At 41.7% G+C, this 24,754-nt stretch overlaps 1 protein-coding gene across 1 annotated transcript in view; it reads right to left on the bottom strand.

Moving 5' to 3' along the window:
- col9a3 (collagen, type IX, alpha 3) overlaps positions 1 to 24,309 on the bottom strand; it is a 31,661-nt gene extending 7,352 nt beyond the window's left edge. The window contains exons 1-22 of the mRNA XM_079520828.1: positions 24,069 to 24,309; positions 22,974 to 23,042; positions 19,961 to 19,996; positions 19,711 to 19,782; positions 18,595 to 18,648; positions 15,386 to 15,421; positions 14,847 to 14,870; positions 14,351 to 14,404; positions 13,142 to 13,195; positions 11,021 to 11,062; positions 10,853 to 10,909; positions 9,669 to 9,722; positions 8,739 to 8,792; positions 8,465 to 8,518; positions 7,116 to 7,169; positions 6,867 to 6,920; positions 6,695 to 6,748; positions 6,540 to 6,593; positions 5,929 to 5,982; positions 4,309 to 4,353; positions 4,145 to 4,198; positions 3,975 to 4,028 (exon numbers count right to left, since the gene is read on the bottom strand). Coding sequence (XP_079376954.1) covers positions 3,975 to 4,028; positions 4,145 to 4,198; positions 4,309 to 4,353; positions 5,929 to 5,982; positions 6,540 to 6,593; positions 6,695 to 6,748; positions 6,867 to 6,920; positions 7,116 to 7,169; positions 8,465 to 8,518; positions 8,739 to 8,792; positions 9,669 to 9,722; positions 10,853 to 10,909; positions 11,021 to 11,062; positions 13,142 to 13,195; positions 14,351 to 14,404; positions 14,847 to 14,870; positions 15,386 to 15,421; positions 18,595 to 18,648; positions 19,711 to 19,782; positions 19,961 to 19,996; positions 22,974 to 23,042; positions 24,069 to 24,134 — 1,149 coding nt within the window. The 5' untranslated portion in view covers positions 24,135 to 24,309. The remainder of the gene's footprint in view (positions 1 to 3,974; positions 4,029 to 4,144; positions 4,199 to 4,308; positions 4,354 to 5,928; positions 5,983 to 6,539; positions 6,594 to 6,694; positions 6,749 to 6,866; positions 6,921 to 7,115; positions 7,170 to 8,464; positions 8,519 to 8,738; positions 8,793 to 9,668; positions 9,723 to 10,852; positions 10,910 to 11,020; positions 11,063 to 13,141; positions 13,196 to 14,350; positions 14,405 to 14,846; positions 14,871 to 15,385; positions 15,422 to 18,594; positions 18,649 to 19,710; positions 19,783 to 19,960; positions 19,997 to 22,973; positions 23,043 to 24,068) is intronic.
- Positions 24,310 to 24,754: the final 445 nt, after the last annotated feature.

Below are 24,754 nucleotides of genomic sequence, written 5' to 3' on the forward strand. Positions count from 1 at the left end.
TATGGAATGTCAGAACAGGTCAGCTCCATATAGAGATCTACGGGTGGCAGCGGGGGCAGTGTCTTGAGTACAGGGTTTGATGAGGGCCTAGGTAGGGCTGGGTCTTAATCTTCGGGCCTGTTGAGAACTCTACTAATAACTTTGGGGCGGGCCCGTCTAGAGTTTGAATGGACAGGTACAGTATCAGTCAAAAGGGAGGCATCGAAGAGGAAGGACGGACGGGGTAGGATCAACATATGGAATGTCAGAACAGGTCAGCTCCATATATGGAGATCTAATGGATGATCCAGCCTTCTCCATGTATGGCTATCCAGGGTTTGATGAGGTCAGTGTCGTGATCTTCATATATGGAGACGGCTATATATGGTGGCGTGACGTGTCACGAGGCGTGATGTACAAGGCGTGACCATACTGTATATGAAAGCATAACACGAGGCGTGACATGAGGTGTGACACGACACGTGACACAACTGACGGGAAATGCAGGGTTTCATAATAAACTGCTCGCAATAATATTGTATTGTATACTGTAATATCGCTTACAGTGTGTGATCTAGGGGTTGGCAATATCAATATTGTTGTGATATGAGACTAGATATCGATTTTTGGATATCTTATTATCGTGATATGGCATAAGTGTTGCATTTTCCTGTTTTTTAGTTTGTAGATCTTCTCTTTTCACAGACTGTTCGGCCCAGAATAGGGATGTTAGGGTTCATATGGTTAATACCCATCCCCGATATAATTCGTTCTGAAGATCTGAACAACAAACAGCCCCGTGTCTGAAGGCCTCCAGCCTACCGACTCAACCTTAAGCATCATATTCCGTAGTATGATAGTATTGCTTGCTGAAAAGTTCAAATTTTGTCTGCTCATGTCTTTGTCATCACTTCCAATTTCACTTGTTTATCCTGTATCCTGAGTTCTCTATCCTGATTGGATAAAATTGGTGTCCCAACCTGAAAATTCATTTTCTGTAAAGAGCTGGAGAGATATAGCGACTCTTGGAGTCAGTAATGTATTTTTGAGGGACGCTAGCCCCTCATACAAGTTTAATGTTTGTTTTTAGTTCAATGTTTGTTTTAAAAACGCCATTGACAATGAAGGGAAAATGTACATCATCTTGTCCCTAACACAAACATTAAATGTCTTTAACAATAAAGAGAATGTAATGTTTGTGTTGGCACCGTTTGTTTTACATCACCATTACATCACCATATCAACATGAGTTAGACTTTAATATATTAGCGCCCCTCACTTCATACGGGTGTGATTTTTTATTGTTACTGAACAAACTGTCTAGTACTAGATAAAATAGAGCTATTTAACACTTATTTTAACCAAAGAAAATTACCATTGTGCGATGGTATATGCATATAAAGCTTTAGAAAGCCACACTCATACTTGGAATGTACTTTGTCTGTTCATCTGCTGTACGTCAGTCATCATTCATCAATAGCTGCTACTGGACTATTGGAGGCACGCCATTAGAATTTAGAGCTGAAGCTGGTCCCTTGGTGCTGCTGTTACTACTTCTAAAGGGTCATTCAGACTGCTGGACTGTTCTCTGCAACGTTCTAAATTAATGCTTACATGTATGCTCCGGCGTAGGGCGCGCCACACCAAAAATAGCAGATTTACAAGCTCACAACATATCATGGATTGGATGCGTTGGAGGTGGGCTATTTACATGCGAAAGTATAAAACAGGCTTAAAACGATTTTGCCTCATCGTAAATCTTTCGTCTGAACTAGGCTTAATAGTTAGAATGGATTGAGGGTAAACAATGAAGTATACCGGTAACCAAACTTGACTGGGTATTAGCAGTTTAACATGTACCAAATGCCCTGCCTCGTTTATCAACGGTGGGTGCAAACTGAGATTAAACCCTTTCAACCGTTGCTGATTTGACAACCAACTATCGAAACTGAGCATTCACTTCACATTTCATCTAATCATTATTAAATCCCAAACTGGTAACATTTCCCATGAAACTCATGTTTATAATATATAATCATATTATAAACATTAGAATCCGCTTCTAACAGTGCATATTTATTATAGTAATAATGCACTATGATCCTGACCAGTCTTGGAGTGACCAGCATTATGACAACTGACCTTATAAGTCAGTAACTAATACTTTATAATGTGTTGTGATCATTTCTAGAAAGCATTTTGAGTACTTATAATTTAAACAGTTTTATAAGCAGATTCTAAGCATTGTAGACATGGGCAACGTTGGGCGGTTCATAGGACTTTAAGTTGTATCCATAAGGTAAAGTAGTCACAAAGCTACAGTGGTGGAAAAACTACTCGCATGTCTTACTTAAATTAAAGGATTAATACTGCAGTAGAAATATTCTGTTCAAGTAAAAGTCCGGAATTCAAAATGTACTTGAGTAAAAGTACAAAGTACCAAAAGTAAAAAGTATTACATATACAGAATGTATATGTTTTCAAGTTTTCAAATGTATAAAAATTGTTAGAAAATAGCAGATATACAGGCGGCTATTTTCAAATGACCGAAATGTATATAGCACTGAAGTGCTTAATGTTTAAAGGTATATTCAGTGATTTGACTTAATTCAAATATCACTTATTTTTCCTTTTTTTCTGGATAATCCTCCCTACTATAGAGTGTGCTGACCATATAAGGAAATCCTCCCTGTCCCCAGTGAGCCCCTGGGGTCAAAAAACCCTAGTTTCAGTTTTGGTGGCGGGTGGCAAAACCTTCATCCAATCAGGATGAGAGGGGCCTTCCTCCAATCATGATCGAGTGGGGGCGGGCCTTGGTGCACATGCTGTTGGCCTGTTGCACTTCCCCCCACTGTAGAGCGTGCATGTGCACATTTTGTTACTGGGGGGGACTGGGTGGTTTTCCAAATCACCCAAATCACTGAATGCTCCTTTAATGTTTTGTAATAATAATCCAAATCCACAAAGTAACAAGTAACTAAAGTTTTCAAACAAATATAGTGGTGTAAAAGTACAATATTTGCTTCTTATACAGTAAATGTAGTGGAGTATAAGTAAAAGTATTGGAAATTGGAAATACTCGCTTTACTCACTTCTTCTCAGTGACACTGCCAGATCTAAATGTGGTCATATTTTTATATGCTCAGCTGCAACATAAAGGCTTAAAATTAGGCTCAAAACCTATGCCAAGATTAATCTTTTAAAAGTTCTGTAATAACTAGAAATCTCTCTCTCTCTCTCTTTCTAGGGGTGCATGATACCACTTTTTCATGATGACCAAGTTCATGTTTTATTTAAATTGTTATCCTGGTATGGAGGTGATACCAGCATCTGTATCGGTGCGCCCCTTGCTTTTTTCTCTCTCCCCAATTTAGTCATACCACTTCCATGTATATACAGTAGTCCCTTTCACTGCCAACCCCCACTGGTTGATCATACAGAGGGTGTTGTAGACAACCAAATGTCTCCCCCAAGATCAGGTAGTTTTACGGGTCATTTGGCACAAATTGGCAGCAAGTTATTCACAAACTTGAAGTGTGCGTCCGGAGGGGGTGGGGTGGGGGCACAGTCATACGGGGCCGGCCGATATCGTTCCGTCGAGCTGAAATTCTGAATTAGAGGCGTTCAGTCATAAGCGTGCAGATGGTAACGTCGCCCGTGGTTCGTCAGCCACGCACCAAAGTAGCGTAAAAGTATCATGTGTATTGTGTATCATGATCCACACACCCTCCCAGTTCCCTGCTGAACAGGCAGATCGACCTGTAGATCAACCTGTAGGAATCGCTAGTGCAGTGCAAGACATCGACCTCCCCTGCTGGCTTCCCACCTAATCCAGAGTTGGTGGGCACAAGCTTTACCCCTGCCTGCCACCTGGATTTGTGGTCCACCCCTCATTGCGTATAACTGTAGCTCTGTTTGCCGCAGATTTTGCTTTTTCCGGTGCACAAAGCTGTTGTGCGACTAAGTATGGCTCTGGCTTAAACGTCACAACTTACAGTTACTCCTCTGGGTCCTGCAATCCCCCTCTCTCCCGGGATACCGATGTCACCCTGTGGGAGGAGTCACAGCACAGAGGACACAGGTGAGGACACGTCATTGGTCAGTTTGTTGATGCACAGAGACACAGCAACCCAGTGGTTCCCCCTGAGACCAATCAGATACATACAGGAATACCTGGCTCTCCGGAGGGACCTGTCTCTCCTGTCTTTCCTTGATCTCCCTGTTGTAAGAGAACAGAAGGAAACAAAATGGTTGTCTTCCATGGACCTTTTCTTGGCACTGTGGGTCATATAGATTTGGCTTTGCATTGTGTTGAAATACTGTACTTACAGGTCCTCCTTTAGACCCCTTGGTTCCAGCCTTTCCTTGTAAACCCTGGAATAAACACATATACAACCATGAGTGATAGCTAGTTCAACACATTGTGAATATGAAACTCAGATTACAGGACTGTTAAAGAGGGAATATCGTGATTTCCCCCCATAAAACATGATCATCAGGTACTATGACTATACTAGGAGACTTTCCCGATACACTTTTTCCGTTCCCGATCCGATCCTGATACCATCATTTCTGTGTTAACCGATACCGATACTGAATACCGATACCAGAGAATAATATTTATAATAAAAATAAATAAATACCAACTTTAGTAGGGGAACACCCCTTCCCCACTGCTAAATCCCCAAACAGTGTATTTAGAAAGATCGAACGAAAATGGAACCCATAGTGTCAACCCCTTAACCCTGTGTCAAATCGGTGGTTAGACTGGCATATTCGCCGATCCCGATATCACCCGATATGACCAAATAAGGGCATATCTGGCAGTGTTCCGATACTGGTATTGATATCGGGACATGCCTAGTGGTGATCCACCTGAACTGAAGCCGCACCCACAGCTGTTGTTGTATGATAAAGGGGGAGGGGATGATATTGTGATGTCACTATATCTGGTGTATTTTGATTTTTCAGTTTTTAGGAAGAAACCAAAAATACACAGGGAAGACATATTTCAATATTCTAACCACACCTGGTGGTCTAGAGTAACTAGAGCAGTGCCCGTTGGGCACTGGCCTACTTGGAACGATGCAAGTTGGAAATGCATGACCCACACAGTTATTACTTGTTATGTCTGTGTCCCTTTTATGCCCATAATTATATGGAGTTATGTGTCAGGCATGCCCAAATATAGAGTCTATGCAGATGTCAGAACAACATTGTGATGGAGATCTAGGGGTTATCAGGTGTGATCAATTGTCCGGATCCTGCATGGGCAGACGCTTTTGTGCTGGTTCTGGACTATTCTGGACTATATAGACTCGAAACCCGGCACTGAAGTCGGTGGTCCACGTAACTCGAAAACCGTTCGGTTTTCGAGTTACGTGGATTACAGACGTACGTGTGTACATACACACGTACAGAAAATACTTGGTGCATTTATAGATAGATGTTAACTCCATAGACACATACAAAACACAAAAAGTAAAAACTACGTTTCCCAGAGAAACATAACAAACAGGAAGTTCACAAAGGTTGGAACATCAGGAGAGGGCTGGGAAATATGGTGATATCGTGATCTGAGACTAGATATCGTCTGGAATTTTAGATACCGTAACATCGTGTCGATAAGTGTTGTCTTTCCCTTGTTTTAAGGGCTTCATTAATAGCAAAATGATGTAATGTTCTGAACTTGCCTAACTGTGCTGCTGTAGCTGTTCTATTATTTGTCTTTACAAAAAATATAATTATGTAAATATTTTGTGAAAGTACCAATAGTCATCCCCAAAATATTATCACAATATTGATATTGTTAGTTGGTCATGAATACAGTATCATATTTCATTTTTTCTACTGTATATTATCCAGCTCTAGTTCAGGACATTATTGATGATGACCGTCCATACAAGACAAAATGAACACTGAGGATTTGACTATGTATGGAATACTCACAGGAAGGCCATTGGGCCCTTTCTCTCCGGGGACCCCAAAACGTCCAGCATCACCCTGTAGGATTACAGAAAACACAGTTACCGTGGCATCATGCAGAGGTAGGACAAAGTCACTGTTTTGCAATTACAAGTAAGTCTCAAGTATTTGCTCTCGAGTCCTGAGTCAAGTCCCGACTCAAGACAGGCAAGTCCTAGTCTTGCGTAGTCAGACAACTATTCCAAAATCTCCAAATGCTATATAGTCTGGAACTATACATCACGAAACGAACATCTGTTCGTCATTTACGTCTAAATATATTTTAGAATATATTTTCATTTTATTTTAGAATTTCCATTTCTATAAATATTAAATGAAAGCGGGGGAGGCATCGTCGTTTCAAAGCTTCCGTACTCCAGACTGTATTACGGAAGCATTTGAAAGGTTGTGGTAGGCAACAGTCAACAAGTGCTAAGCTTGTTGGAAGGTATCAGGTCATTTGAAAAGACTTGAAGTTTCTAGTCAGGAGAGGGCTCAAGTCAAGTCACGTGTCCATACCTCTGCCATCACACGCTCAACGTGGACTCATGCTTATCACATGCAAATTGCATGCTGGGAAACAGAATGCCACTCACCTTCTCGCCGTCTAATCCCTGTGTGCCATCCTTGCCATCTCTGCCAGGAATGCCCTGTGGAAATCATATGTGATGAACATTAGAGGACGGTGGTCGGTGGTATATCTACATATTAGTATATCTGTTGAGCTTTACGTTTCATGACAGGCACTTACAGGCTCCCCTTTCGGCCCTAAGCCACCAACAGCTCCCTTGGCACCAATTTTGCCCTGTTGAAAAAGGACAGGTGAGTGAATGACAAGACAACAGTTGTATTGCTCAAACTAAGACACTGATGGATACAACAAGAAATATGAATCAACACGTTGAATCATGTCATTCACTCACAATTTCTCCTTTGGGCCCTCTGAAACCCTCTGGTCCTTTCTCGCCTGCATCACCCTAGAAGTATCAGATGACACACATGCACAGCTATTCATTGATGGGACCAACATAGCACTAATGTTAAGTATCACAAACAAGGAGAGACAGAAATCAAACATCGAAACGTCATGATTGATCAATGAAGATGTCTAAATTAGGCTAAACCGTGTTGTGTGGATTCTACTTTCAAATCACAAAAGAGGAGAGACTCACTGTTTTTCCAATGAGGCCAGTGATACCAGGCTTGCCCCTGAAACCTGGATAACCCTGGAAAGAAAGATTCGGAACATAAAATCAGTACAGTAGTACAGTGGACAACTATCTACCTCTCAAATGAGAAATATTAACTACCAGGTTAGGTAGATTATTGTGGGCCAATCAGGATGTAACATGAAAACTGATCACTTGACTAAATAACTGAAATAATGTGCGTGATGTTTGGAATAAATTTGTAGGAGTAATATAATTTTTCTTTTGTTGCAAAAATCAGCCTCCTGGTAGTGCTAGAATAGGGCAATCTTAAAAGGGTGGCATTTTTCCCCCATTATGGTGCGAATGTGCATGCAAAGTTTAAACAATCGGAATGTTCATGATTTGCTGCATTTTGTTCAAAGGGGGCCACTCCTGCTAACTTTAGATGTCAATCTTAGCCAATCAGGATGGAATATGAAAACTCTAACAGATCCGTCTTGATCACATGACTATAGAAATGTGTACAGATTTGCATGAAATTTGGTTACATTTTGAAGGAGTAATATAAAATAAATAGATTTTACATAAGTCGGCCTCCTGGTGGTGCTATAAAAGGCAGATATGAAAAATGCAGGTTAAAGGTTTTTCCTTAGCCTCTAGGGAGTGCATACAACGTTTTACACAGATTGGTGCTATAGTTAAAACATTAAGCAGTGTGAAACGTGTGTGTAAAGTGTTAACGGACGCCTGATAGCATTAGATTCAACACTTCTTAGAAACCCCTCCCTATCGTGTTGGATGTGTAGGTCTTCACTTGCTTACAAGAATAGAGGACGATTTTCCAATTTTAAGGCGGTCGGAAATATAATTGCAATAGGCACTTCTTGATGGCGTCACACGGTCTCGCCAAGATCCCGCCCGTAGATGACGCTGATTGGTCTGACCCCGCCACGCCAATCAGGATGGAATATGAAAAATCTGAAAGACCAGTTTTATGACTACGGTATAGACAGAGATACTGTGTACCGATTTGTGTGAAGTTTGGACAACATCCTTAGGACTACCATGAAGCCAATGGTGCCAGAGATTAGCTGTTTACACAGGGATCCGATGGTAATTCCGCCGGAGCATTAGTCCGACATGCGGAAACAACGGTCGGACTAGCGCCTAAACATACGCTGCTCCCGTACTTGCGGTTATGGTTAGCTTAGGGTTTGAGGTAGGTTGTCGGTCTAATGACTGTCGGACCAATAATGGTGTCGGAACTAAAGCCTGTACCCGTTTACACACGGACGGATTGACAAGGTGCAAAATATAGTCTCGGCCATGCCTTTCGGCCTGGTGGAGATAATCAGATAGATGATGCTTACTCTGTCTCCTACACCTCCCATAGGTCCTTGGAGGCCTCTTAGACCACGAGGACCCTTGAAAGAGAATGGCCATTGTTAGAAAATAACAAAATTGATCAACATTATTAAAACCACTTACAGTATACTTCATCATATGATGGTGTACACAGCACAAATTACCAATCTACAAGCTCACAATGCATCGCATTGAAAGTGGTTAATAATTGCAGCCAATCATTAATTTAAAAGTATCAAGTTTGAAGATAGAAATGTGTTTGGAATATTTCTGACTCACCTGCAATCCCACAGTTCCTGGAATACCTGGCGGACCAGATAGACCCTGGTCACCCTAAGAGGAAGAAATTGATGCTAAATATCAGTACAATATAATGCATTTGTTCACCGACCAAACACATCACTAGAGCCATACATTTACTTAACAGGCCATAAATAAGTGGGATCCACGAGATTCCACTTCCTTCAATTATTTGATTTAATGTTTGGAATTGGGTGGCAAGAACACTGGCACAGGTCCCTCTACAACATACATGCATACAGATGTTTATAGTAGTAGGACTAGGAACCGTGCACACACCATCTTCAAGCACCTTTAGCGCTAGAACAATAGAACAATATGTTTCCTCATTGTTGTATATTTGTTTACTATGATTATTATGATTATGATTATTATTATTAAGGCTGCTACAATGTCTGAGGACTAGAGAACTAAATCACCTGTACACAAGATGTAGCATTAAACAGCATCATGAACCCTTAAGCTCACAAACAACAGTCAGCAGGGTGATAGATCAATGAAATATGGATGGAGCAACTACCAGTGTCAAATGAAACTAATATATACCCCTCAAATCAAATCTGATCTGCTCATAATATAACGACAGAACTGTATTTGTCTAACTGTGATAAAGTGCACGGCTCTACAATGCTGCTGGTGTCCCCCCCTGACCCCCTTCTATCCTCCCTCCATCCCCACTCAGAGTGAATATGGACTGACTTGTGCTGTCTGAGTCTGACCTGAACACTTGAACTCTCTGCACTTTATATTTATTCACTCTTCATTGGACTGTCTTGTCCTGTTTTACACTTGTCCTAATGTTGTAACTGCACTCTGCTGTCCACCAAACCAAATTCCTAACATGTTTACATGTCATGGCAATAAAGGCTTCTGATTCTGATTCTACTGTAAGACTAATGACAAACTCACCTTCTCTCCAGCTTTCCCAAGTTCTCCCTTGTCTCCTTTATGACCAGTGTGGCCCTACATGAACAAAACCATAAAGGAGGTAAATATTGGGGAAAGAAAGGAATGTAGGGGTCAAACAGTTAATCAAACTATACAATAGCCTGTCAGATGATCACAATCACACAGCGTTACACAGTCACGACAGAGACCTTTACTTGGTCGCACTTTGCAAGCCAGGCAGCGGGCCGTGCGGTCATCCCCCCGGCCCGGTACCGAGTTGCTCCGCCACTGATACAGTACATAAAACTGCACTGTGTGTACTGTAGTAGTGTAGGGCCATATACTTTGGTTTTGCATGTTACCATGTAAACAACACACATTTAAATGAAAACAAAAACAAACTAGATAAAGTGCCCCTCGGGGCACAGGTTGTGACCAGGGCAGGTCAGGTTGTGGCCTCCTGGTGACGCTATAATAGGCCAATGTGAAAAGGGTGACATTTCTTCTTACGCCTTGGATGGCAATTGGATGATTTGAGGCATTTTGTTCAAGAAATGTGTTTTACAAAAATCCACCTGTTGGTGGCGCTATAACAGGCCAATGTGAAAGGGTGGGATATATTCCTCAGCCTAGTAGGAAAGTCTGTTAGAGATTCCATGTAAATTGCACGCTGCATTCATGATTTGAGGCTTTTTGTTCAAAACGGGCCAATCCTGCAAACTTTGAAAGCCAATGTTAGCCAATTAGGATGGAATATGAAAAATCGGACAGATCCGTCTTGAACACATGACTATAGAGATAGTGTGTAACAATTTGCGGGATTTTTGGACAGAATCTGGAGGAGTATCAAAAAATGTGTTTTTCAAAAGTCGGCCTACTGGTGGCGGTAGACCAGGTCATTCTGGAAATTTTGGGGTAGAGGTTCATCGTTGGCATCCAGGGAGTGTGTGTGCAGAATTTGGCATCGACCGGGTTAACGGTGCCGGAGATTAGCTGGCAACAGACACACGGACACACACTCACACACACACGGATGGAGTGCTAAACATACTCTCTCCCCTGGACACACGGACACACTCACACACACACACACGGACGGAGTGCAAAACATACTCTCTCCCCATGCCTTCGGCCTGGTGGAGACAACAAACAAACAAACAAACAAACAAACAAACAAACAACAAACAAACAGCCACTGTGCACACCTTGAATCCTGGCATCCCTGGAGGACCAGCTGGACCAGCGGGACAGATGGCAGGACACTATGAGGGACAGAGACAAAACACTGAGGTTCACTCAACGCCAAACACTATTATTGTTACATGTACCAATAGAGTACATAAAGTAGCTCACAAAAGAGAGATAAGTCTTACCAGAAGGTCTCCGCTGCCATCAGGGAGAGCACCAGGAAGACCCTGGCAGACAGAAAGAGGGCAACGGTTGCATGCAGTGTTTAGATCAACACGATTCATTCTTGTGGTGCGTGGGATTTATTTGAACAAATTGTTTTGGATGATAGTTTAGTTACTGTCCACTGGGTGGCAGTAAAACAGTAGCAGCAGTGTATAACAGCAGCATCAATGGATATAATGAGTGTTCAACACTTTGCAGATATGAAGTGTTTTCTTTTTTTGGTAACTTCATAATTATCCCTTTCTCTTCTCAGGTCCTTATTCTATAACGGTGCCCCCAGTGCTTATACATTCATCAGAAGCTGTGTTCTATATTTGGAGATGCTTGTGCATTGCATTATAGTAAGTCTTACTGTGTAGATACTGCTGTGCATAATAGTTATTTTTTCCCCAAAGAGTGATGACAATGTTGGATTCATTCCAAATTGATAATTAACTGTATATTTCTGTATGTTTGTATATTAGTTCTGTATGTGTAAATAATAAGGAAGTCATCACGTGAGTGTTTTGAAGTTGCAAACAATGGTACTTCTTGCTTGGATTTAGTTCTTTTTGTGGTTTGGGAGCTTTAAAAAAAGAATATTTGGACGTCCTGTCTACATTTTTCATGTTACAGGTCCCTGCACTACTATACTTAGCCATAATATTAGGGCAGTGATCGATTTACTGTAAATTATCCGTTTGCTGATACCAGTGTTGTCTCCAAGACAAACGCAGATTCGGCCACGCCCCCAAATAGCGGTATGTGTCTCAAAGAATATAGGGCTCCATTTCTGTCACCGCCTTTACCCACGACGCGGCCCGCGTCGTTGTGCAGCACAAGTGAGACGTCAAGGCAGCAACTGAGCATAACGGGCATGACGGGCAACGGATATGGGATCTCTTAAAGGCAATGGGACGTGGGCCGGTGATTGGTTTGATTATTGTAACGCCCAAACCACACCTATGCATAATATAACGGGTAACAGAGGTGTTTTGGGGATTTAGACAGGTAACCAAAATACCAACATTAGTGGAGGAACACCCCTTCCCCACTGCTAAATCCCCAAACAGTGTATTTAGAATGATCGAACGAAAATGGAGCCCATAATATCCTTGTAGTCCTCTTGGTAATAACAGTGTTAAAGGGCTGTTAAACTATTTAAAAAAATAGTAAAAAAGGAAAAGAAGTTTAGGGATAAGGGGTGGCGAAAGATAAGGCCCTAAGATTGTTATCTCTTCTTTAACCCATTCAGGCCTGACGTCGAAATAAAATAAAAAAAAAATCTAAATCATGACAATTTTCGGAAAGATTTGAGGCACATTTTAACGATTTTTCAAAAATAGCAGACCTACAAGTTCATAGCGCGCCACTCGGTGGCGCGCTATGAGCTTGTAGATCTGCTATTTTTCAATAGCTAAATTATAACAATGTTTAAAACACCAAAACGGGTTCCCGCCCAAAATGGGTTAATGGTTAATGTGGTTAAACGCTAACGTGACATGGATGCGTTCCAGGTCTCAATGGATTAAGAGTGATGTGACAATATTGGATTGATTCCACGTTTGTTTGATGTGTGGGTTGTTTATAATCCTTGGGCTTCAACAGCGGTAATGGGCTGATTGATGGAACTCTGTGCCATCAGCTCCATTACCACTGGTTACCTCTAATAGGCTGACTGCGTACTTACTGTATAGCCAGCATGGGAAACTTGCATTCAGTGTAGATGATGGTCTGAGGACCGAAACATCCACTCTCTGTGTCACTTTTTGCACTTAAAAGATTCTATATTTTGTATCCAAAGAGCCTCAACGTTCGTCTGTCAGTGTCAGAGTCTTTTCTGTTGTTCTTGGACTTTTAATGATGGAAGCTGGCTTTAGCCAGCCTTGAGTTTAGAGCACAACCTTAACTATTTAATTGCCCATTAAAAGCCAATATGAGCAACATGAAATCAGTGAAGATGATAATTTGTATTTATTTATTTTCTTTTTAGTTTGTATAGACTGTGATGATGGCCTCTTGCAACTGGTTCCATCTTTGGTAAGTCTAGAGCTCTATTTTATCAGATGAGAAGTATAACATTTAGATGATGTGTTACTTACAGGAGGTCCATCAACACCAGCAGGACCAGAAAGACCAGGAAGACCTTCAACACCCTGGTAAAGACACAGAGGAGTACAATGGTTAGTAGTGTATTCAGCTGCATTTCAGCATCTCACAGTCACAATAGCTAAACTACCCAAAAGGTAGATTGTGATCTACCAGTACATCACAAAGGCTGTGCAGGTAGAACACATGACATGGCCCTAAAACAAAAATCACAAAGCTCCTCCTCTTTTTGGCATCTGTCACTTGAATTGAGGTGACTTGATTGAGAGCCTGTCAGCTCCCTTTACAGCTTTAGTTAGTATAAAAATGTGCGAGACAAAGGAACACTTCCATACAGAATGGGAGGAAGACTATTTTTTCCCATATCCTTTCCCATTATAAGTGTGTTTTTCTTATGTTTCTAATATTTTTGAGTGGTGCAACCACTCCAAGGAACAGCAATGTCCCTATGTCCATCCCTGTTTAGAGTACTAACAGTTGCACCACTCACTTCAGACTGGTCTGATTTTTCTTATCTGTTTCTTATATTTTCTCCTTTTTTTTGGGTAAATCTTGTTGAGCTCGTCATTTTAAAAAGGTGTGGGAGCCCCTGAGCTAAAGGAACACTTTGCTGCATTACATCTCGCTATATCGGTTTTCACTAGTGCTCAATGAAGGATGAAACCATTTCCATCGTCATCAGGGATTACATCTGAGTGACTCGCTCAAAGGGGGACTTTGCATATTTTAAATCAAAATCTGCTTAGTATAACGGAATATGAAAATACGTTTAAAGATGTGTCTCTCGGGTGAGCAAATCACATTACCCGAGTGACATCCCTCAGGTAAGGTAATTTTTCATACCTTTCAAAGACAGAAAGCTTTGAAAGCTTTTTTGATATATTTGATTATGATTTGCTATGTTCTAGTCCACACGTTAACATCACATTCAAGAACACATTTTGATGTCTAAAATAAAGTGCCTTCCACACACCCACTTAACAACCACTTAAACCCTACAGTGTATATAGTTTATATATAGTTGAACTGGGTCCCCCTGACTCCCCCAGGGCTAGTATTTCCCTCTGCACCAAATCTCAACGTGTCACAATGTGACACGTTGTGAGCTGGTAGATCAGATAAGTTTGCCCCAGAATAGTGACGCTAGGGTTCATGTGGTTATGGGTTAAAAACAGGAGCCATGAGGATGGTCAGATACTCACTAGAGGACCCTTTGGCCCTTCTCCGCCTGGTAACCCATTAGTTCCGGGTAATCCCTGGATAATGAAAAGAGAAATTACACGTGTGCAAGAAATCAGTGTAATGTATGTGGTATGAAGACAGAAGCCACTAACCTGAGACCAACATGCAATGCATGCAGAAACACAACACTACTACTGACAGAAGGAATACAATGAATATTGAATTGTATATCTGTCTCACTTTCACCCACCCACCCGCACGCACACACCCACCCACCCACGTGCACGCACCCGCGCGCGCGCGCACGCACGCACGCACGCACGCACGCACGCACGCACGCACGCACACACACACACACACACACACACACACACACACACACACACACACACACACACACACACACACACACACACACACACACACACACACACACACACACACACACACACACACACACACACACACACACACACACACACACACACACACACTCCTAAGACTGTGTGTACTCACTGAAGCGCCTGATCTCCCTCTGCCCTACGGAAGACAGGGGAAGGGAAATTAAGTCACAAACACCAATGACAAATGACACAACTTCATGATGTCCACTGTACGTCCAGTGCGTGAACTAATAATACACTTTCCCTGAAATTAACCTTAACACCACATAGTCACGTTGTAATTAAGCTCATAGCCCTGAGTTAACAAAACATCTCAAATTGGTGCTTTTCAAACACCTTTTTGTGAAGAATAGCTAGGTCTGCTCAGGAGCTATGTTAAAATTTGAACAGAATTCTTACCCATTATTAGCCCAAGTTGCTCTGAGCACGATGGAAATTATTTAACCCCACAGCTAAGGATAACCCTGATCTACTGTAAGGAGCTACTGTACAGTATGAGAAGAGCTAACATACATTTTGTAGTAAGCAGAGTAATTAAACTGTAAATGTGCTGGATAGTAAAACAATGAGTGATTACACTTTGGTGGAGCGATTAGAGAAAGTAATTGTTGTGTAAGTGTGTGACACTTGGCAGGATGTGGACGTACTTACAGGAGGTCCAGCTGGCCCAGAAGGTCCAGCATCACCCTAGAGAGAGAGCGAGAGAGACAGACAGTTCATCAAAGTAAATAAACATCTGTGTTACTAGACATTGTGGGACCAAAAGTACTGTAGCAGCGCACATTCAACCTCTTGAAGGCAGGTGCTAAAGTGAACTGAGATGAGATGAAGTACAAAGTATTTTAAGTGACGTTTCAAGCCCAAAAAAAGAACATTTTATGGCCTACTTGTGCGCAAGCAGATCGTGCAAGTACTGCTACTAACTAATGTCTATTACAACTGCTGTTCTAAATCCTTTAGACCCGTTATTGACCTTATACCAACCTTGACACGTACACCAACAAACAGCCAATAAGGGACCACTATTCTTACCCCGACATACATACCCAGCCGATCACCAAACGTACCTTAGTTACGTAATCAAGAATGGTGGGCCCTTATTGGCCGGTGGACAACACCCACATACCCAGACGATCCCTTATTGGCCGGTGGACAACACCGACATACATACATACCCAGCCGAACGCAGTACTTGCACGCTCTGCTTGCGCAAGTAAAAATCACACCTGTGTGAAGTGAGGCATGCTCTTACCATCATACGTCATCATACATCATCTCATTCTGGCCAATCACAATTTGCATCCTCACTTGCGTTGTGTTTACAAACCTTTGTCTTCAATGTTTGTGTTTACACAGACCCTCAAAGCTGGACATAGGAGGGGCTAGCAACCCTCAAAAACCATGAGGTTTAAATAGCTAAGATTCAGAGATCTATTGATACCAAGGTATCAATAGATACAATAATAATTGTATTTTTGTTTTTGAGGGGCGCTAGCCCCTCCTACAGCTTTTGTCCTCTCAATATTTGCCATTGACAATGAAAGGAGAAATTAGGTCAAATGTCCGCCAAATATGATTTGTGGCAACACAAACATTAAATGCCATTGACAATGAAGGGAATATTTACATCATATGTAGATGAGCAAATCGACTAACCAATTATATAAATTCAGTTGTTCATGAGATGATGTATAATGATAAGAGCGCCACTCACTTCACACGGTTGTGATTTATTTTATATTATTATATATAAAATTTGAGACGGACAACTCAGTGACTTGCATCTGGTCTCATTATTTACCCCTCTGGCTCCAGTAGACGAACCTAACTAGTCCAACTTCTAACCCTTTATTGTATTTAGGTAACTGTCTTACACTATACCTTTATGACACATGTGTTACATACTGTATGTCTTGATCTAAAACAGGAAGGAACATTAATTACACACACCTGATCAAATTGCATGCAATTACACCCTTGTACGTATACAGTATGCCCACACAAGAAATTTCACAGCATTCGAACATTCAATCTTCATCAGGAATTTGTGTGTATTCCCCCCGACAAATCAATGTTTGTTTAGTCAATTTGCTTGCCTGTTCCTGTCTTCCTCTACACCCCCCCCACCCTGTGTGTTTATCTCCTTGGCTGTATTTGATGTGTCTGTGTGGTGACAGAGTGTGAGTCCTGTCAGTCAATCACAACATGCTGGTGTCACAGCTATCCTTCACATTCCTCACTGCTCAGGCTAGTAAATCTGCTGCACAAATGAGTTTTGACACAATGACACTCACCCATATCCATCGCACACACATACTTATGTGTACTACATGTTTTCAGATGGGGGTTCGCCTGTGAACCCCCATCTGAAAACACATTACTTTGGGGTCCATGATATGAAAAGGTGTGTTTACAATTCAATTAAAATTGTAAGGCAGTGGTTTTCAATTTGCCTGCCTGTTCCTGTGTTCCTCTAAACCACCCCCGTCCCCCACGCCCTGTGTCTTTGTTTATCTCCTCGGCTGTATTTGTGTGTCTGTGTGGTGACAGAGTGTGAGTCCTGTCAGTCAATCACAACATGCTGGTGTCACAGCTATCCTTCACATTCCTCACTGCTCAGGCTAGTAAATCTGCTGCACAAATGAGCCTTGACAGTCACACATAGCCATCACACGCACATACTTATGTGTACTACAGCCTCACATGCACGCACGCACGCACGCACGCACGCACGCACGCACGCACGCACGCACGCACGCACGCACGCACGCACACGTGACAATCCAAAGTTCCAGATATTGTAATAACTTCTATTTACTGAAGTGAGTCATAACTCTTCATTTCCAGTCCTGTGATGAGGCCCTATCTCTTCATGAGATGCAGAGGTACTTTAATCACGCCTGTGGCATAATCCTCGGGTCTGTTTACTGTCTCCCTTTGAGGATAACACACATTTCCTTCAGCATACAGAGCAACAGTCTGTCTCCCTTTGAGGATAACACACATTTCCTTCAGCATACAGAGCAACAGTCTCACAGGCTGCTGGGAAGAAGTGTGCATTCCAGGTAGGATTAAGGAAGCAGCGGCCAGCAGCAGATAAATCCGTTTCAAGTCACCTGACGCCTCATTAAAAACGTTCCCACCAGGCGGCCGAGCCGCCTTAACAAATCCAGGCCGACAGGGCTAACGCAGACCGTGGCCCTGCGTGACCTTTGAGACCTCTCTCTACCACAACACCCGACCATCTTTGCATTACAGACACTCAAATATATATCAAAGTATATGGTAATAATAGACATGTACATCATCGCTGTCAGGCAGAAACCTTGTCTCCATGTTTCATCTTGTGTTTTTTCATAAATGAATGCCCTATTTTATCCATTGATGACAATAATCAATAACTGAGCTGTGAGTTGTGTTGTGAGCTTACTAGATAATGTTCAGTTTCGCCAATAACATGCCCAAAATCAAGTGTGTCTGTGGGTTTTATAAATATTTACCAATGAATAGTATTAACAAGAGCTTGTGACTAAATCATTGGATTAATTGGAACACAGTTTCTTTTTACCCTTTCCTGAAAATAAAAGTAAAGGTTTTGGATATGTTTCCGCCCAATAACGATTGCATGTGTCAAGTCAAGTCACCTTTATTTGTAGCACAGCACAACAGCAGCACAACCCACGTGCTTTCATTCAAAACAGAATCATATAGACCTCAAAATTAGAGACCACGTGTGTGACCATGCATGTACAAGTATAGTCTTCTGTGCTTTTTTTGTGGTTTATTAACCACAAAAGTGTAGCATCTTTCCTAGTACTGGACAGTAAATTCCAAAACGATCACTGGACTAAAAGACTTACCGTCTCCCCCGCAGGGCCATCCTTCCCAGCGGGACCATCAGGACCGGTCAATCCCTGATGAGAAATCAAGACAATTATGCATAATTTGTTTGCATTCAGCAATGTGATCTCCAGTCTGTAATAATAACATATTCCTCCATCCTAATGGCACTTTATCCAAGAAATATTACTGATTGTTTGAATACTGAAGCAAGGAAGTGGATCCCTTTAAAATCAAAATGTAAAAGGTCATGGTGTAATTATAGTTATCTTATGTGTCTCTAGAAGTTTATATTCAAATTGATCTGATCAATCCACCCAGAATCTTCCTCAGAACTGAAATAGGTTCTGGTAGATTGAAATGTTGTCCGCATTCGTTCCTACGGTATACTATACACTATAGTTTCTGTCTGACGAATCTCTTCCAAATACGGCTGTTCTATCCAAGTGTGCTGGAATATTGTTTTTTTGTCAGGTGAAACCTGACTTATGAACGCTCATGAAATGTAAGCGACCAATTCGCGACCTAGTTATACTGATCTGATTGGCTCCTCTGGCCAATGGGACACCAAGCAACGGCAAAGCTGCCCTCTGGCCAATGGGAAGGGGAGAGGCAAATATCCCTGGCAGCCACGCAGGCTGCAGACACAGAGCAACGCAGCAGAGAAGCATGCTCACACTCACAGAGTGACGGGAAGGAACTAAGAGCTCACCCCAACACAGGGTTGGGGGGAGAACACAACAGAGACAGCGCACGCGAGGCCGCGAGGTGCGAGGTTGTGACACACAAAAATACACTAAAATCATAATCATACTAATATGGGGTGTTGGGGGAACACAACGGTGCACACAAACAATGACCGCGAGGCGTGAGGTTGTGACACACAAACATACACGCAATAATCATACTAATATGGCGGGGGGGGGGGGGGGGGCACAACGGAGACTGCGCTTATTTCACCTGACAAATATCACTATGTGATCATTTCTTGTTTTTTAGAGTTGAATACTGAAACATAATATGCATTTGGTTTGAACATGTGAATGTGCATGAGTGTTTGTCCTTGGCAGGTGGGGGTGGCAGGCAGTGTTTTGTTTTGTTTGTGTGACAAGTCTGTATGTCTACTAGTCACTTACGTCCACCCCTGGCAATCCTGGCAGGCCTGGTATTCCTGCTACCCCTGGTATCCCGGCTTTTCCTTTGGGTCCCTACAAGGACAAAGATTTATACACAAATCCTGAGTGTTAATTTAACTCTGAGAAATTGTACACATTTCAGAATTACAAAGAGACAAATGAACAGTATACTGAGGATTTTCATGGGCCAATTTCTACGATTGTAAAGTCACTGTGTAATGCAGTTGAGAGAAGATGTTTGGTAACTCACAGCCTTCCCAGCAAGTCCAGCAGGGCCATCTTTTCCCTGTCAAAAACAATGAGACATAAAACAAAATTATAATAATAATAATAATAATAATTAATTGCATTTTATAGTGCTTTTCCAAGTGCTCAAAGCACTTTACAATGGTTCATTCATTCATACATTGGGAGGTGAAGCAGCGAACAGTCGATGCCAGCATCCTCACTTCCCACGTTCACACACCAATGGTGGCAAGCTCTCACCGACCAATTCATTGGAGGCAATGTAGGGTTCAGTGTCTTGCCCAAGGACACTTGGACAGGAGGAGCCGGGATTCGAACCACCGACCCAGGGATCATTGGACGACCTGCTCTACCTTCTGAGCCACATCAATGTTAATGTTAATTTAAATCACTGTATATTTTCTGTAAAACTATATCAGTATACTTTAAACTGGCTTTACTCAAGGAAAACGTCCTTGGATACGAGTGCCTTATTGGTCTGTTGCCTTTGAATGCACACTATAAATTAGGGCTGTCAAACTTTTTTTTTTATCAGATTAATCACAGCTTTAAAATGAATCATGATTTATCACCTTTTCTTGTGGGAACTCTCTAGCTCTCTCTCCATGTCTCTCTGTCTCTCACCCCGTTGTCGTGCTATATGTGATTTGAGCCGCTACCTGTATCACTAAAGGGGATCGGGCCTTTGTGGTTAAGGCCCCAATGCTCTGGAATAGCCTACCAGAGGAACTGAGGCTAACTCCGTTTCTAACACATTTTAAAACCCTCCTGAAGACCCATTTTTATAGAATGGCCTTTTATTTATTTTGCATTTTCTACAGTTATTTTATTATTGCATTATTGATGTATTCCATTGTTATTGCTGTTTGATTGTTCAAGCACTTTGTAACTTTGTTTAAAAAAGTGCTAAATAAATAACGTTTTTATTATTATTATTATTATTATCTAATAATTTAGCGGACGCTCGCTCCCTGTCTATTCGCTGTCTTTCAGTCAGTCCGTCCGTCCGTCCGTCTGAAACACATCTCCCCGCAAATCACGTGTCACTAGTGTCACCAGCGAACTGCAGCCCAGCCAAAAACGGGGGTCCCTAGCCAAAAGTGTTGAGAACCCAAATTGTTAACATTTTTAATCTAATTTCACAAACTAATTAGCTCAGTCAACTCGGTTATTTTGACAGCCGTACTATGAATACATTAAGCGTTTACATCAGGGGTGCCCAAAAGGTAGATTGCGATCTACCAGTAGATCACAAAGGCTGTGCAGGTAGATCACATGACATGCCCCTGAAGAATATTTAATTTAAATGTAAAAGATTGATTGACATCAAAAGCTCAAACCCACAATGCAATATTTTGTTTTCAAGAGTGTTGCTGTGCACAAAATGTTGGTAGCATTACAAATTAAATACAAAAAACTCGACATATTCCATTTATCCCCCTCTATTAACTATTCCAAGTGCATTTGTCTTGTATGTAATGCCAGCTCTGCTATTCCAAAGCCCCCTCAGGTACATATTAAACTATTTTCAGCAATGGTATAATCATTTTTTTGAAAGTAGCTCTCAAGTTAAAAAAAAGTGTGGGCACCCCTGGTTTACATAAAGATACTTTAAAAAAATCACATTAATCATATCCATTGAGTGGAATATCTAAATTGTAAATGATGAATGGAAATAAAGGGGGCAGTGAATGAGTCTGGGGTCTGCTTCAGCATGTAAGAGGCTATGGGCGGGGAAAGTAAACAGTCCTAAAATGAAGCCAGTGCCAACTGGTCACATGATGAAAGCCTCAAGTTGGTTTAGACTGGGGGGCAGTGGGGGGGGGGGGGGGGTGAGGTGAAATTCTAGATGCTCTCGTAGGGTCAGGGAATGCATGAATGGAGCCTCTGTCTGACTCTGTTGCTTACATTGCTCAAGCAACAGAAATATTCAGAACTAAAAGGATCTCGGATCTCCTACTCCCGATAAAACAAAATTATACTCACACACAGAAATTACAAACCTAAAAAAAACAACAGATTAGCATAGGTTTGTGTATAATCCGATTTCCCCTTTCAAATTCCCCAAGTATAAAGTAAAGTGTATAAATACCAGCAACAGCTTTATTGCTCATACATTTTACAAAAAAAAATATATTAAAAATAAATAAAAAATAATAGACATTTAAAACATTTTCCTAATTGGTTTGATAATATCAAACCAATTAGGAAAATGTTGTAAATTTAAATGTCTTTTACTTATATTACATATTATGTTACTCTCTTTCAAACAGAGGCCAGCCTGCATGCAGAAAGCAGACATCACTGGATACAACCCTAACTCTGGAGGTCCTTGTCGATGGCCTAATACCAGAGTAGGGATGTCAGGCATATGCAAAGTCTCTTTCACTGTTTTGTAGAATTCATAAGAATTTGACTAATCCTTGCCCTGGAGCAGAGGGCACAAGACCGAAGGGGATGGAGGAGTTTCAATTGCGGCCCTATGTCCTATGTATGAATTTAAAGGCCTATAAGTTAGTTGCCCTGCCTACCAGGGGGAGGCAGGTAGTGTTCGTTTTCACCTGTAATCAAATACCCGTAAGGAGGGGCTATGGTTCCAAATGGGAGGAGTCAGAGTAATAAAACTTTATAGCCACAAGTGTATCGCTACTGAACATTTTATACCACTCTTGAGGTCGACTTTGCCATGTTGGGATAGGAAAGACGTGTTTGGCCACAGAGCCTGCCTGTGAACAGACCATTGATTTGGTACAGTATATGTATTTAAAATATTTTAACATTGGTCATAAAAAAGTTACGCCTGTTGAAGTTCCATATGGAACTTCAACAGGCGTAACTTTTTTTATTTTGACAAATAGAAATCAAGAAATGTATCCTCAGTACAAGAAGATAATGAACAATGAAGAAAAGTATACTTTGCTACCACTAATTTGGGGTAGGCCTACATGTAATTAGCCTACATTGAAAACTGAGTCAAAACGTAAAGCTTCATTCAAAATCAGGCAGAACAAACTCACATCTGTGCCATGATTTCCATCGGCTCCTGGGGATCCTGGGGCCCCGCCGGGTCCTCGTGGTCCGGGCCTCTGCCAAAAAAAGTCCATCCATGTCATTATATTTGTCAGCCATAATCAGTCATTAATTCGTTTTCCCAATTTTGGCTTGGTTGAAATAGACAGATAAATTAATTAATTTGACTGGGGGGAGTCTTGGATTTGGTATATGTCTTTGAATAAGATGGTGGATTATAAAACACAACATGCCACATTGTATTTCATTGAATTCAAGCAGTGTAATTATGAAGCAGGAAACCTAACAATATAAAGTTTCACGATGGGTATTTATCTAATTAGAATGATGCAACTCCAGGACGCTGCGTAAAGTAGGCCTATCTGAACAATTCCATCTGTCCATGACGCACAGAATACAATAAAATAGAGACATGTGTGGGTCAACAGTTCACAGAACATAACAAACAAAAATAGTTGATTGCATATAGCTAACTTTAACAATAATAAACAGTTCTCGATTGAATCAACTATACGGCTCTACCAGGTTTCTGCAGCATGAACAAGGATGCCATTGTGCGCAAGCCACTGATCTCCAGTAGCCTACCCTACATTCCACAGGTTCAGGGAAAACATAACCTCAACTTCATAAACTACTGTGAAAGTCCTAGCCACCTGCAGGCAATTTGGCCCATATAAGGTTCGTAGGGTGATCATAGACATAGACCATAGGTGCCACCTATAAGATGGGGACACATTATCCAGTCATAGGCCTATATATTCATGCACCATGTAGGCTAATTAAAAAGAATCAATTGCTTAGGCGCACATGCAGTGTCTAATATGATATTTAGGATAACAAACATGCCAGTCGGGCCTCTGGAGATATAAAAGTGTCTCATCATCATCACAAAAGCAGCTGCCATAATTGATAGGCCTGTCCCTATATATTAGACAATAATGCTTTGGGTGGCTGATAAGTGATAAGCCACATGTACAACAAACGTTTAGAAACAAAAGCATCAACACACATATAGCAGTTTACTGCATGTATTGGATAGCAGATGACACTTATTGTTGGATAAGGCAAGCAGAAAGTCTTACCTGGCCTGAAGATGATGCCAAAAGCTGGCAAAGGAAGAGCACCCCAAGAGCAGAGAACATCGCCATGGCTCCGCTCGCCCCTAAAATCCGATTTTATGCGGAAAAAGTCAACCCCCGTTCCCTGTCCTTGTTCGCTCCCCCCGAAATCGCTACGAAGCGATCCTTCACCTTACAGTGCTCGGCTCCTGAATGGCATTCACGTTGATTCCAGATAAACCCGAGTCTCCAGCCGAAGGGGCTGAACTCAAGCTCGCGTAGCCTGCAGAGGGGTGAGGGGGGCGAGGGATGGAACTGGTGGTCAAAGGACTGGGAGAAGTGATGGGAGAGCGAGGAACCATCTCGGAGCTCACGAAAGTAGGCAGAGCTAAACATTGTAGTGTATAGTGATGACATGTGAGGTAGAATTCTAACCAATGAGCTCAAGGGAACACATCCATGAGCAGAAAGAAGTATACTTCATACCAGTTAGCCTCGTTCCCAGCCTTACTCATCTGCACACCTGTAGGTTGGATAGGGATATATGGCCCTTATTTATCAAAGCGGTGTACACCCAATTTTGGGTGTACACCGCTTTGATAAATAAGGGCCTTAGATCCCATGAAGGCATAGCCAACCATTTTTGGGCATAGCCAATTTTTATTTATTACTATTCCCATTAAACCTTGTTCTTGCATTTGAAGACTGTG

Source organism: Electrona antarctica, assembly GCF_951216825.1.
Source record: "Electrona antarctica genome assembly, chromosome: 2".
NCBI lineage: Eukaryota > Metazoa > Chordata > Actinopteri > Myctophiformes > Myctophidae > Electrona > Electrona antarctica.